Raw genomic sequence first — 15,927 nt, 5'->3', positions numbered from 1 at the left:
ATAGACCTAAATAGAAATTTTCTATTTTAGGGGGGCCGAGGCCCTTGCCAATTTCCTAGTTTCGCCACTGTTGCCGCCCTTGAACAAAATAAAAAATGTTAAAATGTGCTACAAGTTTCTATATTTTTTGAAAATTGAAAATTTGGTCCCTTTGTTTTTATTTCATGAAATTTAGTCTCTATACTTTTTAAATTTTAAAATTCAAGTTTAACTATTAACACTGTTAACTTTTTTTTTGTTAAATTCAAGTTAATTAAAATGTCATTTTTTAATATATGGCTACCAAATAAATATTTTTTATTTAAAAATTTTACAATAAAAAATTTAACAAAAAATTAGTATTAACAATTAAATTTAAAAATCTAAAAAATAAATGAAATACATTCTATGAAATATAAACACAGTGACTAAATTCCTAAACTTTTAAAAAATACAACTTATTACATGTTTTTAACCTAAAAAAAGCCGTCCCTTCAAATAAAAAACAAAACAAAAAGCGTAATAGGACAACTCATATTTGTGAGGAGTAGGGACGAAACCGTGTAAACTTTATAATCAAAGTGAACTGTCCGTATTCATACTCTGTTAATATTTCCCCTAAGCCCCTATTATTTATTTTGGAAAGTATAGCTCTAACAGTTAAAATACATCTTGACCCATCAACCACAACCAAAAGGGATACTCAAGGTTGGGGCAAATTAGTCATTTAATGAAGTACAGATCTCTGACCTTTAAATTTTTTATGTAAAAATTTAAGACATCGTAATTTTAATTTTTTTCAGGAAAAAAAGCTGTCGACGTACAAAGATAAGAAAAGAGAGGTAATAAAACCCTAGCAGATTTACACCTCTCTCGCTCTGTCGAGGCAGTGGAGTAAGAGAAGCAGTGTAGAGATAAACCCTAGCAAATTCTCTCACTCTCTCTTCTCTTCTCGCTTTTTTTTTCTCTCTTCTTTTTTCTCTTTTCTAAAATCTCTCTTAGTTCTCTCTTCGTAGAATCGTTCTATCGATAGATCTGCTGGTCAAAGTTTTTTCCGGTGCTTGTTTGGGTTGATTTTCGGTATGTTTCACAGAAATATAACTTAACTTTCATTATCTGCATGGTTTTGAATATTTTTCTTTCTTTGATTTGGTGAATTGAGGTTCGGGATGAATAATTCTGCCCTAGGTTTTTGTTACGAGTTTTTGATTAGTTCATAATTTCCACTTTTCTGATGCATTTCTGTACAATTTTTTTTTGTTTTAGTTACCGAATTGTCGATTTTGATTGGATCTAACTTCTGTCAGGGTTTTGTTTATGCCTGATTCAATAATAAATTAGGTTCTTTGCTTATATCTCAGTCAGTGTTTGTTACTTAGATTTGATCTTGTTGGTCAACGTGGAAGTAAGGTTCTATTTTTTTTCAGCTTATCAGTAAAAAGGAACAAATTAGATGGCTTGTAATTTTCTGGGGTTGCACTTATATTTTTTTTCTTGGTTCACGCTATTGTTCTTCTCCATGCTCCTTTTTATTTAACAGACATAAGAAACACCTACTGCACTTGGTAAGATTTTGCTTTTTTTATTGGTAAGGATTTTAGTTTTACCGGTAGTATTTTTCTTGAACACATGCTACCATTTGTTTGATGAATTTTTTACAAGCATTCTATTAACCATGTTGTCTGATTCTTTTGATATTGGTCCTGCCTACTAATAGAAGTCGTAATATGATTTTTTTATTTTCAATTTCATAACTTCTTTATAATGTGTAGCTGCCTCAAAATTTTACATGTTTATTTTGTCTCTCCACTTTTTCCCAGTGTCTGCGGAAGTGGAAACCTAAAAGAGGCTATTTGAAGGTTTCAGCTTAACAGAATGATTGCCGCGGGAAGTGTTGTGCCAAAGCTGAAGTTGAAGATCAAGTTCCCTTCTCAGAAGATAGAAGATCAATCTTTTGAGTGGGGCCAGCAACTGAGTAGTTCTTTTGATGGAAAGAAGACATCACCTGCTGGAAATTCAGAAGAGACTTCAATTGCTCACAAGCGTGAACCAGAGGGGGTGAATGTGGGTGGTCCACCAGAGAAGAGGCGGAAGATGGACCGTTGCACGACTCAGCAGTGCTCTGCCCTACTGAAAGCACTGATGAAACATCCAGCTGGCTGGGTTTTTAATCAACCTGTGGATCCCAAAGCATTACAGATTCCTGATTATTTTTCTATAATTAAAAACCCCATGGATTTGGGTACAATTAAGTCCAAACTAGGAAAGAATATTTATCTTGGCACTGATGAGTTTGTGGCTGATATTAGACTAACGTTTTCTAATGCCATGCTGTATAATCCCCCATCCAATAACGTTCATAAAATGGCAGAAGAAATGAAAGAATTTTTTGAAGCAAGGTGGAAATCTTTGGAGGAGAAATGTAATCAAGAAAATATTAAGGTTGGACAAGGGAAGGTTTCTAGTGTGCGAGTGAAAGATGTTAATGAATCAAGTCAGCATTGTCCTAAAACACTTCTATCCCGGAATAGCTCTCTGCCCAAGAAGTCAAAGGCATCTGCGGAGAAGGTTGCGAAGCTGCCTCTGAATGCAAGAGCGGCTGAGGTGATTACTGTCTATAATATTTGTAAACAACTATGCTTGTGTTTACTCCTGATTCTGAATTGGTGTAATTCAATTTATTGTGAAAGAACAATTTTGGAATTGACAATTGTAAAGCAAATCAGAGTTATATTTATTGTTGTTTTGCTGTCAGCATTTTGACTTTGAAGTAGTGTTTTGCTCCTTTCATGTTTGTTACTATAGAAGTTTGCATTGCTTTGGATGCTGAGTTTCTTGGCTTATTTAATAGGTTGAGCTTGCTAAACCGGCAGAGAACTGTGTGAGCGAATTGGCAGGAAAAAGCTTACAAAAAGGTATGAAATGGCAGAATATGCTTTCTGCTTTAGGGCTCTTTATTGGAGCTAATTTGCAATGTGTCTTATAGGCACCGGTAGTGGTAGTGGTGGCTGTTCCCAGGGGTCTATCAATGCCAAGCCACCATTGAGCCCAGGTGCCTGCAGATGCAGTTCATGTGGCAACATTAAGTGTCAATGCAGCCTTCCAAGTGATTCATACCATGCATCTTCCAGCGGTTAGTTTTGATTATTTCTGGTGCTAAATCTGTTCTGTAATTTTAGGCATAACGTATAACTTATTTTTTTGTTCGGTGTAGATGTGACTTCGGAAAGATCATTGGGTGGAGATCTTAGGGTGTGTAGTGCTGATGTCTCTAAATTGGTATAGATTACTGCTTTTATAGCAATAGATTCTGATTGTTCTTATGATTAGTGCCATGAAATATGTTACTAAAATTTTATGTCAAAAACTAGGATTCCCAGGCAAAAAGCACATTGACATCACAAATGAGCAAGTCTGATCAGGATTCCAATGGTGAGGGAAATATTCTGATTGTATTTTATGATTTTCTGCTTGATTCTTGATTCAAGTAATGGAATTCTTTTGAAAATATTAAGGGGCTGTAAGTGCTTTGGATGACGAGAATGTATGTAATAGTTCTCAACTTACAACTCCAACAGATGCTGCTTCTGGTGAAGGTCAGTTTATTTGCTAATGTTAGCTATTGAGCTATTTCCTTTTTTGCCTTTATATATGGATGTGGTTTCTGGTTGTCATTAGATCCTTTTTGTGTGGTAGGCTTAATCACTTAATTGTTTTCTATCATTTGATTAGGATTGTCAACTCCTACTTTTGATGTGCCAATGTCACCAAAGAAGGCTCTCCGTGCTGCAATGCTGAAACGTCGTTTTGCAGACACTATTCTGAAAGCTCAGAAGAAGGCACTACTGGATCATGTAAAGTTTTGCAAAGATATAATTTGAGTATTGTGTTGGGAATATTATGTGACATGGTATCAATTGCATGTTGTCTTCTTAGTGATAATATAAGCTGCCTTGTCATACAGTGTGATAAAACTGATCCAGTAAAGCTGCAGCAGGAAAAGGAAAGATTGGAAAGAAGGCAGCGTGAAGGTGATCTTTGAAGCTTCATACTCATTGTAGTTATGTTGCATTATTAATCATTTTTATTGTTTTCAATTTCGCCTTTTTATTTTGGCTGCTAACTACGAAAAGGTCTTCTAATTCTCTCATCAAATGGAATTAAAAAGATGAAGTGAAGCTCTCTATCAAATAACTTGTTCACTTAAATTCTTTTTACTTGCCATTATAGATTTTGAACTGCTTTAATCTGTGAACTGCTAAAAAACTTAGCTTGTTTTCTTGCTTGCGTCTGCCATTTCAATCTTATCAGGATGATGCAAAATGTGCCTTCCTATACGATAATAAATTTGTAACCAAATTCCACAGTTTCGCTTTCTTTCATGTTTGATGTGCTAGTGTGTTTATATCTTTAGGTTATCCTTGAACGAGAGAAATGAAATGATTTGTTTGGTTGGCTTGATATATGAGTATCTATATTTAATGGTAATTTGAGATACGTTTTGAGTGATTAGGAATATTAGTCCTTCTGGTGCATGCAGGGACCAGTTCCTATTAGTAGTAGTTTTAAGTTGGTTAAGTATTTGTGAGGCAATGGTGTGCCTTGAGATCTTATAGATGATGATTGAACCTTCACAGAAAAGGCGAAGATTGAAGCTCAAATCTTAGCTGCTGAAGCAGCAGCAAAAATGAAGGCAGAGGTTGAGCTGAAAAAGCAACGGGAAAGAGAAAGAGAAGCTGCTCGAATTGCATTACAAAAGGTTTTCATCTTTTTCTTGTGTTTTCTTTCTTGTCCTTATTATGTTTATATAGTGGAGGGTTTTAGAGGCTAGAACACTGTAATACCATATGGTATATACAAAATATGAAACAGAGCATCAGCTAATGCCATTAGTTTTGCCCTGCTGGTTTTTCAGATGGAGAAAACAGCGGAGATTGAGCAGAACCTGGAGATTTTGAAGGAACTGGAGATGTTAAGTGGATGCTCCCTTTCTAATAATCAATTGCATGGTCGTAAGAGTGATTCTGAACAGGTGAATGGAGCATCACATGGAGGGAATGGTGGAAATCCCCTGCAGCAGTTGGGTTTGTTCATCAAGGTCGAGTATTCGGAAGACGAGGATGATGAGGCAATTCTGAATGAAGATGGTGAAGAGGGGGAAATAGTGTCGTAAAAATACTAGTTTCGGTTGCAGCTTCAGCATCAGCATCCCCTGTGTTATAACTCCTTTGTTAATAATAGTAAAAAAAAAAAAGGAAAAAAAAATGATAGCAATATTTGTAGGGATATTTGTAACCAAATCAAAACCTAACACGTATATATATTTATACATAAATAGAAAAGCTAAAAATATTTTCTCCATTTTCATGAGCAGTATGGCCATTCCTGTCCCTTTGCTAATGCTGTTTGATTTTCAGTATAATTGGTTCTGTTATTAGTTAATCACAAAGTCCTTTTAGTCATTCAAAGTAGATTTATTTATTTATTTCTCCTTTTTAATTGGTAAATTATTGCTAGTTAAATGGAAAAAGTCGATGTGATTGGGTTTGGGTTAACGTAATATATAAGATCCACGAGCTAATCAGGAAAGAAAGCCTTAGAGCATGTTTGGTTGGATGTATTGGCTATTAATCAGGAAAGAAAGCCTTAGAGCATGTTTGGTTGGATGTATTGGCATAGCCAATACATCCCTAATCAGTGGGCCCCACTTAATACTCCTTTAATCCATTGTTTGGTTCAGTGTATTGTTATTACAGGTCTAATCCATTACAGACCTAATCCTTAAAATCCACCGATTTCTATTCCGGATGAAAAGCTCTGTTTTGTTGCGTATTAAGTTCTCCCCATTTTTCTACCCTGTTTTACCCTCCTAATTACTTCTTCTGATTTTTCTGATTCCATAACTTTTTCCTTCCTTTCTGCCACCACATCTGCTTCTTCTTCATCACTCATTAGCAGACTGCTTCTTCTTCTTCATCCGCTCGACCCTGTTGCTGTTTCATGGTGGTAACCGCTTGATTCTCAACTTATTGGCTCTCCAACAATGGGAACAAAGACTCCAAACTTCGCCACTTTACCGGAAATGATATTCGGTGAAAGTTGTTTGATTCTCTTAAAGACGTCGCAAGCGGCAACGATATTCGTTTCAATGCATTAGATGCTTTTTCCGATTGGAAGCATGAAGGTTTGCCTCCTGTTGAAGTTCTTTCTACTGCTCAATGGAAATTCAGAAGGTAAAAGAAATGTCGATTATTTTATTTAACGTTTTTGGTGATTTAAATTCAGTTTTACGATCATTTATTTTACTGAGAACATCCCGTGCAGGACTTACATCTGAAGATGCTGAAGTTCGAGTCCATATTTTTGGTCAGAATAAGCTCGAGGAGAAGCCCGTAAGCACCCGTAATTTCGGATATATATATAGAGAGTTTCAAATTTTCAGTTAAATCATCATTATTTATCTGTAGTTCTAGTTATAAAATTGCAATAGAGTAAGACCTTGCAGCCTATTAGCTAAGCTAGCTGTAGTTTATCTGGTTTGGTTTGAAGCACTGTGACAATGCTAGCTTTTTTATCATACTCCAGGAAAACAAGTTTTTGAAGTTTCTAAGTTTTATGTGGAACCCATTATCATGGGTTTTGGAAACTGCAGCAGTGATGGCCATTGTCCTTGCCAATGGTGGAGTAAGTTATATATCTTTCCCCATTTACTTTTCAAAGCTTGAATGGTCACCCTGATAGCTTTTTGCGGTTTGTTTTGTTTCAGGGTGAGGGTCCTGACTGGTAGGACTTTGTAGGGATTATATGCCTTCTGATTATCAATTCAACAATCAGTTTCATTGAGGAAAACAATGCTGGAAATGCTGCAGCCGCACTCATGGCTCGTCTGGCTCCTAAAACAAAGGTCTGCAACTCTCTTCAAGTTTCTTTAATGCCTTTGCAAATACAATAATGTCTAAATTTTCATAATCATTTTTCTTTTATGCAGGTTCTCAGAGATGGTCAGTGGCAAGAGACAGATGTTGCTATTTTAGTACCAGGAGATATAATTAGCATAAAACTTGGAGATATCATCCCTGCAGATGCTCGCCTTCTTGAAGGCGATCCACTTAAAATTGATCAGGCAAGTGCTCTACTTGATAGTGATAAAAGTCAATTAAATAACTGAAGATATATCATGTAAAAATTCCTGTATTATCTGTTACTCTTGCAATCGGTTCTCATCGACTGTCTCAACAGGTACAACTCTTATTCAATGCACATCATTTTCCAGTAAAAATAAGCTAAAACATCCAAAACAGCACAATGACAAACTGAAATACTTATTCTACGTTGTTTACAAATCTATTGTTTGGTTTGTTTTTTTAGGGTGCCATTACTAAAAGGATGACTGCAATTGAAGAAATGGCTGGAATGGATGTTCTATGCAGTGACAAAACTGGAACTCTGACCTTGAATCGTCCAACCGTTGATCGGAACCTTGTTGAGGTACAATAGCTGGACTTCAAAAATTTGAAACTCCTAGTTCTTGCAATGACTCAATTTTCAGATAAAGGTTAAATAGCCATGTTCACCTTTTTCTTAAGGTTTTTAGCAAAAATATGGACAAAGACTTGGTTGTTCTGCTAGCAGCAAGAGCCTCCAGACTGGAAAATCAGGATGCTATTGATGCAGCCATCATTAACATGCTTGCAGACCCGAAGGAGGTAATACAACAACAAAAATGTTCAATTTCAAGGTTCTCTTTTTCATTTGATTCTTTTAGATGTTCATGTCAAATAATGAAAGAAACCTTGCATATTCAGGCTCGTGCAAACATCAAAGAGGTTCACTTTCTTCCATTCAACCCAGTCGACAAACGTACCGCAATTACATACATTGACTCTGATGGTAATTGCAAAGGTTTATTTTTGTGTCCCAGGATATTTAGGATAGTGATTGATGATGATTTTGTTGTCATTTTAAATTGCAATCAGAACCCAAGGGAAGAAATTTCAAAGGGGAGCTCAGGCCTCCATTGGAAGGATTGCACACTGCGGCTTGCTTATGCAAATCTATGTGGTTGACATTTTCTTAACCATCTCTTCATTTTTTCACTCTGTATCCTGAAAGAAATGCTAATTTCAGGTTCATCTGGTTGCTTGAAAAACTCTTAATACATAAGCCACTGCACTCTTTTTCTCTCCTGAATTGATTGAATCAATCTTTATCTACTGTAAGTATATAATCATTGACTTCCTCTCTGGTTTTTCGTGTTTGCCTATGCCACACTAGCATGTTCACTTTTATATGTGTTTACTTGGGAATATTATCTGTCATACTTGTTAATTTCCTTGTAAGTTAAAGTGACAAATCTTATTTCCTTGTTACTGCAACTTTAAAATGTACCATTTCAAGTAGCTACTCTCCCCTTCTCCTTTTGGTGTGATTAGGAGTCAGAAAGATTGTTTTTCCTGATTTATCAATGCATCATATAAATTCAGAATTGGCAGAGATTGCTTTTTCCCTTAACTTGTGGAATGGACACATGAAGTTGGAGGTTATTTTCAATGGCAACTTTGGACAGTATTCGTTTTCCTGCTAGATTGATGAGCTATTTTGTTTGAAGTGAAGAATTGGTTTCATGGAAGGCCAATTGGAGTTGAGAGCAGGGTGAAAGAGATATTGTATCGGCTTGAATTTCTTCTATTGAATTCTTACTTTATATTTTTAGTTGAAGTGAGATATTGAGGCAGTACTTCCATTTAATTCAGAATTGTTATAAATTCAATCGAGTTGTTGATGATAATTCAATATGGTTATGTTTTTTTTTTTTTTAGAGTTCAATTCTATATGGTTATGTTTTTTTTTTATTTTTAGAGTTCAATTCTTACTCACTTATTAAATTTTATTAGTTATAATTATTTTAAATTTTATTAAATCATATATTTTAATTAAAATATATTTAATATTAATTATTTCAAATTATCTTTTATAGTATAATATATTATGATTTGAGTAAATTCATATAAGAATATTAATTATTAAGAATTTTATTAAATTATATATTTTAATTAAGATATATTTAATAATAATTATAATAAATTATCTTTTATAGTATCATATATTATGATTTGAGTAAATTCATATAAGAATATTAATTATTAAGAATTTTATTAAATTATATATTTTAATTATAATATATTTAATAATAATTATATTAATTTATATTTTATAGTATCATATATTATTATTTGAGTAAATTCATATCAGAATATTAATTATTAAGAATTTTATTAAATTATATATTTTAATTAAAATATATTTAATAATAATTATATTTAAATATGATTAAATTATTTATTATTGATAATAATAATCTTATTAAAATTTAAATAACAATAACAATAATCATTTACCAAAACAAATTTATGCTAAGGGTATTCTAATCATTTTAGTTTTTTTCCATTATGCTATTACACCTCTATTCCATTCAACCAAACACAAGATTACTATTACGACTCTATTCCATTACATTCAACCAAACAGTTGATTTGCTATTACACCTCTATTCCATTATACCTCTATTCCAATACATCTCTAATCCAATACAGCGAACCAAACGTGATCTTAGTGTCTTGTGAAAAAAACGAAATCCAAAACGAAGGGGAAGCGAAAGTAAGAATGGAGGTAGAGGAAAATCTGAAATCGTTTGAGCACCAAGGAAGAGGAGAATAAGAACCGTAATCCTAACCTGAAAGAGGAGGGGGGTGACGATACGACGTTACCTTCGCCAAAAAAAGGTATAATGGAGCAGCCTCACCAGCTGGAACACTTGTGGACCTTCTGGTTCGATAACCCATCTGCCAAATCCAAGCATGCTACTTGGGGCAGTTCTATGCGCGCTATTTACACTTTTTCCACTGTTGAACAATTCTGGAGGTTTTTTTTTCCTCTCTCATTAAATTTTCGTTCAGACTATTGATTTTATTGTGGTTTTTTCTTTCTTCTTTTTCAATTCCCTTTTTTGTGTTCTTTTAAGATTTTTACTGGAAAATCTTTTTCCTTTTTCTTTTCTCTCGCCAATTACGGTGCTGTTATTTTGTAGACGTTTGTGTTTCTTGAAATTTGGAAAATAAACGTTCTAAAAATCATTTATTCCTAGGGCTTCTTTTTTATTTCTGAAATCGATCCATCGTGATGTATAGGTTTTTGTATGTTGCTATCAATGGAAACCTAAACCGAAATCAGCCTGTCATTCAATTAGTAAAATGAATTATTCCATCCCCACTCCAAGCTATTGCTCATTACACTTAAATTAAGTTTTGGTTTTAAATAGTTGGGAGCAATGGTAAGACACATTATATTGTATTCTCAAGGAGAAAAAATTTAGGTTCGAACTCTAGAGATGACATTGTTGGGACGGACAGCTTCTAACCCCGAATATGGAGACATGAAGAATATCAAAAAGAAAAATTAAGTTTTGGTTTTTGCATCGTTGTTGTACGATATATGACGAATGTTTTCATGGAACAATGTTTTCTGTAAGGATCTTGGTCGAGCTGCCTACTAGTGAATGCTGTTTCCTAGCCTCTGTTTCATTTTATTTGGATGTGATTAAGGTGTTCTTTAATCCATTACAACCAACCTTGTGGAATATGATTTTGTTGGGACACATTAACTCTTCATCTATAAATATTTCGAATCATTGCTTGGTGCTTCCATGTTTGTAAGTTATGTGATCATGAAAGAATGCTGTTTATGTTGCTGCCATTCATCAACTTTCTTTTATTACAGCCTTTACAATAACGTTCATCACCCAAGCAAGTTAGCTGTGGGAGCTGACTTTCATTGTTTCAAATATAAGATTGAGCCAAAGTGGGAAGACCCTGTTTGTGCTAATGGAGGCAAATGGTCTGTAACATTCCATAGGGGAAAGTCAGATAGGTGTTGGCTGTACACGGTATCGTTCCGCGCACTTGTTTATACATGAAAATTTTGATAATTAATAGAAAAAATATATATAAGGCTTAATCTCTTCTATGTCTTCTGCTCTACTAGTTGCTGGCTTTGATCGGAGAACAGTTCCAGTATGGCGATGAGATCTGTGGAGCAGTTGTCAACGTGAGAGGCAGGCAGGAAAAAATAGCATTGTGGACCAAGAATGCCACCAATGAAACTGCTCAGGTAACTAGAATTTGCTTCACTCGTGTAATTTCCAAAACCCAATATTTTAATGGATTGTGCAATTCTGCAACCATATTTTTTTTTCTTTTTTGGTTTAAATGCAGATAAGCATTGGAAAACAGTGGAAAGAGTTACTTGGTCATAAGGAAACTATAGGCTTCATATTTCATGTAAGGATTATTTTTTGAGTTACAGATCTTTCATATTAATGCTTTATTTTTTTGTTTGTCCTAGTTGTGTGGGGTATATAAACAAATGCTTGTATTTGGTTTTCCAGGAGGATGCAAAACGTGAAAGAGGTGCCAAGAATCGCTACACTGTATGACTTGTATAGAGTTCTTCTTCTTCTATACTAGCTGCTGAGCTTGAAGATACATTGGTTTTCAGGACCTGGAAAACTCCAATGGCTTTCTCTTTTTCTGTTTGCCTCATTAGCAAATTCTGATTTGTTTCTTCCGTGGCTGTTTCAACAAGGATTTTGAGCTGTAGAAGCGATTTCCAATACTGCTTTAATTTTCAGTCTTGACCATTTAGAGGATGGTGCTTTTAAAAGTACGACTCCATTTTCGTTCACGGTTTTGCAGATCATTCTCAATTGCTCTTTATATATTTTGCTCAAAGGCTGATTCCAAGTCTACCTTTTTCACTGAACCTGAAACCCTCTATATCAATCTAAATTTATATGGTTAAAAGATTTAATTTGTCTACAAAGCAAGTTTGAGCCCAAAGTCCCCAAATAAAAGTAGCTGGATTATAGCCCATCTGGTCACCATCTTCCACAAAGTTTAAGGATCTACTGGGCATTTAATTTATTCTTTGGTTAGACTCAATGGACTTTGAGCCCACTTTCCAATATTCAATATGTGTAAGTCCAATTTTTTAATTTCATATGTTATGTATCCAATACAAGTACTATTAAAAATAAAAAATAATTATAAAGTTTTTAACTTTTTACATTTACGCTCCTTTTAAAGTATAATTTATTTTGGAAAGTACATAGTGGCTAGTGCTGCAACATGTTTTCAACTTGTCATATATCAAACAACCTGTGATCTGTTCATTACCTATATATATATATGATAGCCTTATGGTTTCAACTACAACATTAACTCTCTTTCTTACTTACTTTGAGGATGGGAAACTTGAGAGTTTCATCAATGCTTTTGCTTTCTCTCATGGCTGCTGCTTCCGCCAATAATTTCCATCAAGATGTGGAGATAACATGGGGCGGCGGCCATGCTCGAATACTTGGTCGAGGTAATCTTCTGAGGCTCACGATGGATAAAACTGCTGGAGGCGCCGGTTTCAAGTCCAACAGAGACTACCTCTTCGGAAGGTTCAACATGCAAATGAAGCTCATTGCTGGTAACTCAGCTGGCACTGTTACCACCTTCTACGTACGATCTTCACCTCCCTAATTAATTTCTTTTTGCAAGTCTTTGTAATTTCATGAAATGCATGCTATTGATATGCTTTTGTTTTGTTCTTTTTAAATCGTTGCAGCTATCTTCAGAAGGACCATCTCACGATGAAATCGACCTAGAGTTCTTGGGCAACAAAAGTGGCTCTCCTTACACTCTTCACACTAACGTGTTCACCCAAGGACAAGGGGGAAGAGAGGAAGGGTTCCACCTCTGGTTCGACCCAACAAAGCATTTTCACACCTATTCCATTGTATGGAACCCCAAAAACATCATGTAAGAACACTCGATTCCATCCTTTTCATTATTATTAGTTTGGTCTTGCTCGAGATTTTCATATAATATTTTGTTCAGAATCTTGGTAGATAGCATCCCGATAAGGGTGTTCAACAATGAAGAGTCGATTGGAGTTCCGTACCCCAATAACCAGCGGATGAAGTTGTACGCCAGTTTGTGGGATGCGGATGATTGGGCGACGAGAGGTGGGAGGGTGAAAACAGATTGGTCCAAGGCTCCTTTCGTTGCTTATTACAGAAACTTCGTCGCTAAAAGCGATTGGGAAATGCAAGGGCTTAGTGCTCGAGGCAAAAAGCTACTGAGCTGGGTTCGAAAACGATGCAGAATTTACTACTATTGCAACGATGAGCGTCATGGACGTGGTAGTCGTCACCCACCACCACCAGAGTGTAAGGCATAGGCGTCCACTCGTGGCCATGCAGAGGAACGTATTTAATGTTTGAAAGATATTTAAGTCTGTATCAACGGCAGCTTTGCCTTTCCAGGATACATAGATATGACATATGAACCAGTAATTGTAGTTAGTTTTAGAGACTAGTCATTATCATCTTTGGATCGCCATGTCAATCCTGTGAGCCTCTTTGGGTCATAAAAAAAAAAGTAGTGTTATCCTTCTTATTATATTCATGAATCTATATTGATTGCTGAGCTGGCTCCACTAATTATTTCTACACTGATGATTCAATCAAAAAATTTATTTTTTAAAAGATATTAACTACTTCATAAAACTAGAGGTAATTATGTTTTCTATATTTTAAAAAAAAATACCCAGTAGTAATTAGCTCTTTTTTTTTTGTTGATAAGAAAAATCGAACTTTCTACTGTTACTCTTTTGCGGGTTATTTTTTCTGAGTTTATTATGGAATAAGCTCTCTGCCTGCAAGGTGATGAAAGTTTGTTAAAATAATGTCATCCATCCCACATCAACTACCAACTACATCATGTATTATGCGAGATTTTACATTCAAATTAAACATCTACACTAATTACAAATAAGTTGCAGGCTATATAAACATACAGTAACAGGCACATCCTATTAAGCAGTTTACCCAACCAAATCAAGGCAGGTGATGGGGATTAATAAAATCAGAGGTGAACAAATAAAATGCTGAAACATCGTTTTATCATCTAAATAATTCTAAAAAGAAGAAGAAGACACTTTAGAGGAAATTTAAAGCTTTAAACCCTTGCGCTGTTTCAATCAATTGCAGGGTAGACCTTGACACCACATATTCAAATGATTATTCACTTCCAAATTTCTATAATTCTTCTTCTCTTTATACCCTTAAAACATATAGGAATATATATATATATGCCCCTTATATTAATATACTAAGTTTAAACTGATTGTTGTAGTTATCCCTCAGTTTTGCCCAGAAACAGAGCAGAACCAGACAACACAACCTGATAGCTATAATCAACCCAAGAAGAAGAACAAATAATAGCAAGAGCAAACAACGGCGAGATTTGAATCAACCCATTCATTCTTTTAGATAATAATAATAAAGCAAATACAACCTACAAAATCCTTTTCATTTTCAGGAAATACTTTTTATTTTCTATTTTTTTAAAAAGTAAGAGATATGTCTGAAAAGTGTTCAATAATGAAAATTGTTTGGTCTGTATTTTTCAAAATAAAAAAAAATTAAATAATTAAATTATAGTATAATTTATTAAAAATATTTTACAATTTTAAAATAAAATATATTTAAGTTAAAAAGGTTTAAAGGTTATTAAAATAAAAAAGTTGCTTCTAAAATTGTTCCAAACACAGCAAATTTAACACATAAAATGAAACTTAAAATTTTTTTTTCTTATTTTTAACTTTTTTTCATTTTTCCAAAATATTTTAATTGAAAACAATGAAAGCATAATTTTTATATATTTTATTTTTCAAAAATCATTCTCAAAATTTGTAACTAAGTATATTTTATTCACTATTTTCCATTTTTTAAGAAAATGAAAATGAAAATAATCATTATTTCTTAAAACGAAACGCACACTAATCTTCACCAAAATCAGATAAAGCCTAAAAGCACGAAAAAAAGAAAAAACTTAAAACTAAAAAACCTTGTGGGCAATAACTTCTATTACCAAAAACCGGAATCTCCTTCCTGATTTTCGAAATGGTGAATTCTAGCAATAAATTCAATAAAACTAACGTTGTTTACTATAGAGGTAAATTTTAAAATTATATATTTAATGTTTAATTTGATATATAATTATATATATAATTTTTATTTACATGAAGTTTAAATTTTTATTAAATTATATACATTTGAATAAATATATTAAATTATTTTATATTAAATAAATAATTATATTTGTGTATGTAATATATAAACTTAAAATGATACTATATTAATAATTGTGTCAATAATCTATGAGAATTGAATCAAATAAAATTATATAAAATCAAAATTCATTTATAGTTATGAGATTTATCCTTAAATTATTTATTTAGAGTTATATATTTATATAAACACAAAAAAAACTATATATTTAGGATCCAATAAATCATATTAAATGAATAAGAAAACTACATTTTAGAAAAGTAGCGAATTATGTTTTAATTTTTGTGTTAGACCGATCCCGGTTCTAAATATGATAGGCAAAAACAATCTAGCAAGGAATCTGTAGTAGGAGAAGCAAAACCCAGGGCCATCCTTGGTTGCTTGGGGACCTTTGGAAGAGTCAAATCTACCCAGAACTAGAGGTGATCATGGGCCGGGTCGGGTCTAAAAAAAATTTTAGCCCGCTTCTTAGGCCTGGCCCTAGCCCGGCCCGGCCCTGCCCTTTTTTTTATGATAGAAAAAAATGATTTTACTATTTTAATAGCCTATATTTCTATAATTTTTAAAAGATTAATTAACTTTTTTATCATTTAAGGGGCAAAATGTAATTTTACCATTACTATTTTAAAATTTTATAAATTATAAAGAGTTAAAAAAGAATTTTTATTCTTATTTTAGAGTAGAACCCTTGCCCATGAAATATTATATCAACAAATTTAACAATACTAATAATTAAAATTAAATTTTAAAATTTGAAATATAAAAATTAA

At 33.5% G+C, this 15,927-nt stretch overlaps 4 protein-coding genes across 5 annotated transcripts; all 4 read left to right on the top strand.

Annotated features, from left to right (window-relative positions):
- The first annotated feature begins 764 nt into the window (after positions 1–764).
- On the top strand, positions 765–5,340 carry LOC107905847 (transcription factor GTE10). Of its 2 annotated transcripts, none has more exons than XM_016832621.2 (11): positions 765–1,059; positions 1,800–2,583; positions 2,831–2,894; positions 2,966–3,112; positions 3,194–3,231; positions 3,351–3,411; positions 3,495–3,575; positions 3,712–3,833; positions 3,944–4,010; positions 4,617–4,738; positions 4,895–5,340. In XM_016832621.2, exons 2-11 carry the CDS (start codon positions 1,855–1,857, stop codon positions 5,150–5,152), a joined length of 1,689 nt encoding a protein of 562 aa, XP_016688110.2. In that variant the 5' UTR covers positions 765–1,059; positions 1,800–1,854; the 3' UTR covers positions 5,153–5,340. The 2 variants fall into 2 exon arrangements, with proteins under 2 accessions (XP_016688110.2, XP_016688109.2); XM_016832620.2 differs by having other exon boundaries at positions 3,194–3,258.
- Positions 5,341–6,704: 1,364 nt separating this feature from the next.
- Positions 6,705–8,724, top strand: LOC107908042 (ATPase 11, plasma membrane-type-like). The gene is made up of 8 exons (XM_041092651.1): positions 6,705–6,719; positions 6,767–6,883; positions 6,968–7,141; positions 7,174–7,218; positions 7,348–7,467; positions 7,566–7,685; positions 7,785–8,194; positions 8,463–8,724. Exons 1-7 carry the CDS (start codon positions 6,705–6,707, stop codon positions 8,043–8,045), a joined length of 852 nt encoding a protein of 283 aa, XP_040948585.1. The 3' UTR covers positions 8,046–8,194; positions 8,463–8,724.
- Positions 8,725–9,418: 694 nt separating this feature from the next.
- LOC107905850 (eukaryotic translation initiation factor 4E-1) lies at positions 9,419–11,716 on the top strand. Its single transcript, XM_041093843.1, has 5 exons — positions 9,419–9,900; positions 10,756–10,921; positions 11,020–11,145; positions 11,250–11,315; positions 11,423–11,716. Exons 1-5 carry the CDS (start codon positions 9,767–9,769, stop codon positions 11,468–11,470), a joined length of 540 nt encoding a protein of 179 aa, XP_040949777.1. The 5' UTR covers positions 9,419–9,766; the 3' UTR covers positions 11,471–11,716.
- A 496-nt stretch (positions 11,717–12,212) lies between these two features.
- Positions 12,213–13,525, top strand: LOC107905849 (xyloglucan endotransglucosylase/hydrolase 2). The gene is made up of 3 exons (XM_016832622.2): positions 12,213–12,542; positions 12,649–12,842; positions 12,921–13,525. Exons 1-3 carry the CDS (start codon positions 12,279–12,281, stop codon positions 13,261–13,263), a joined length of 801 nt encoding a protein of 266 aa, XP_016688111.1. The 5' UTR covers positions 12,213–12,278; the 3' UTR covers positions 13,264–13,525.
- The last annotated feature ends 2,402 nt before the right edge of the window (positions 13,526–15,927 follow it).

Source organism: Gossypium hirsutum, chromosome D05 (genome assembly GCF_007990345.1).
Source record: "Gossypium hirsutum isolate 1008001.06 chromosome D05, Gossypium_hirsutum_v2.1, whole genome shotgun sequence".
Classification (NCBI taxonomy): domain Eukaryota; kingdom Viridiplantae; phylum Streptophyta; class Magnoliopsida; order Malvales; family Malvaceae; genus Gossypium; species Gossypium hirsutum.
This window is presented reverse-complemented; position numbering and strand designations above follow the sequence as displayed.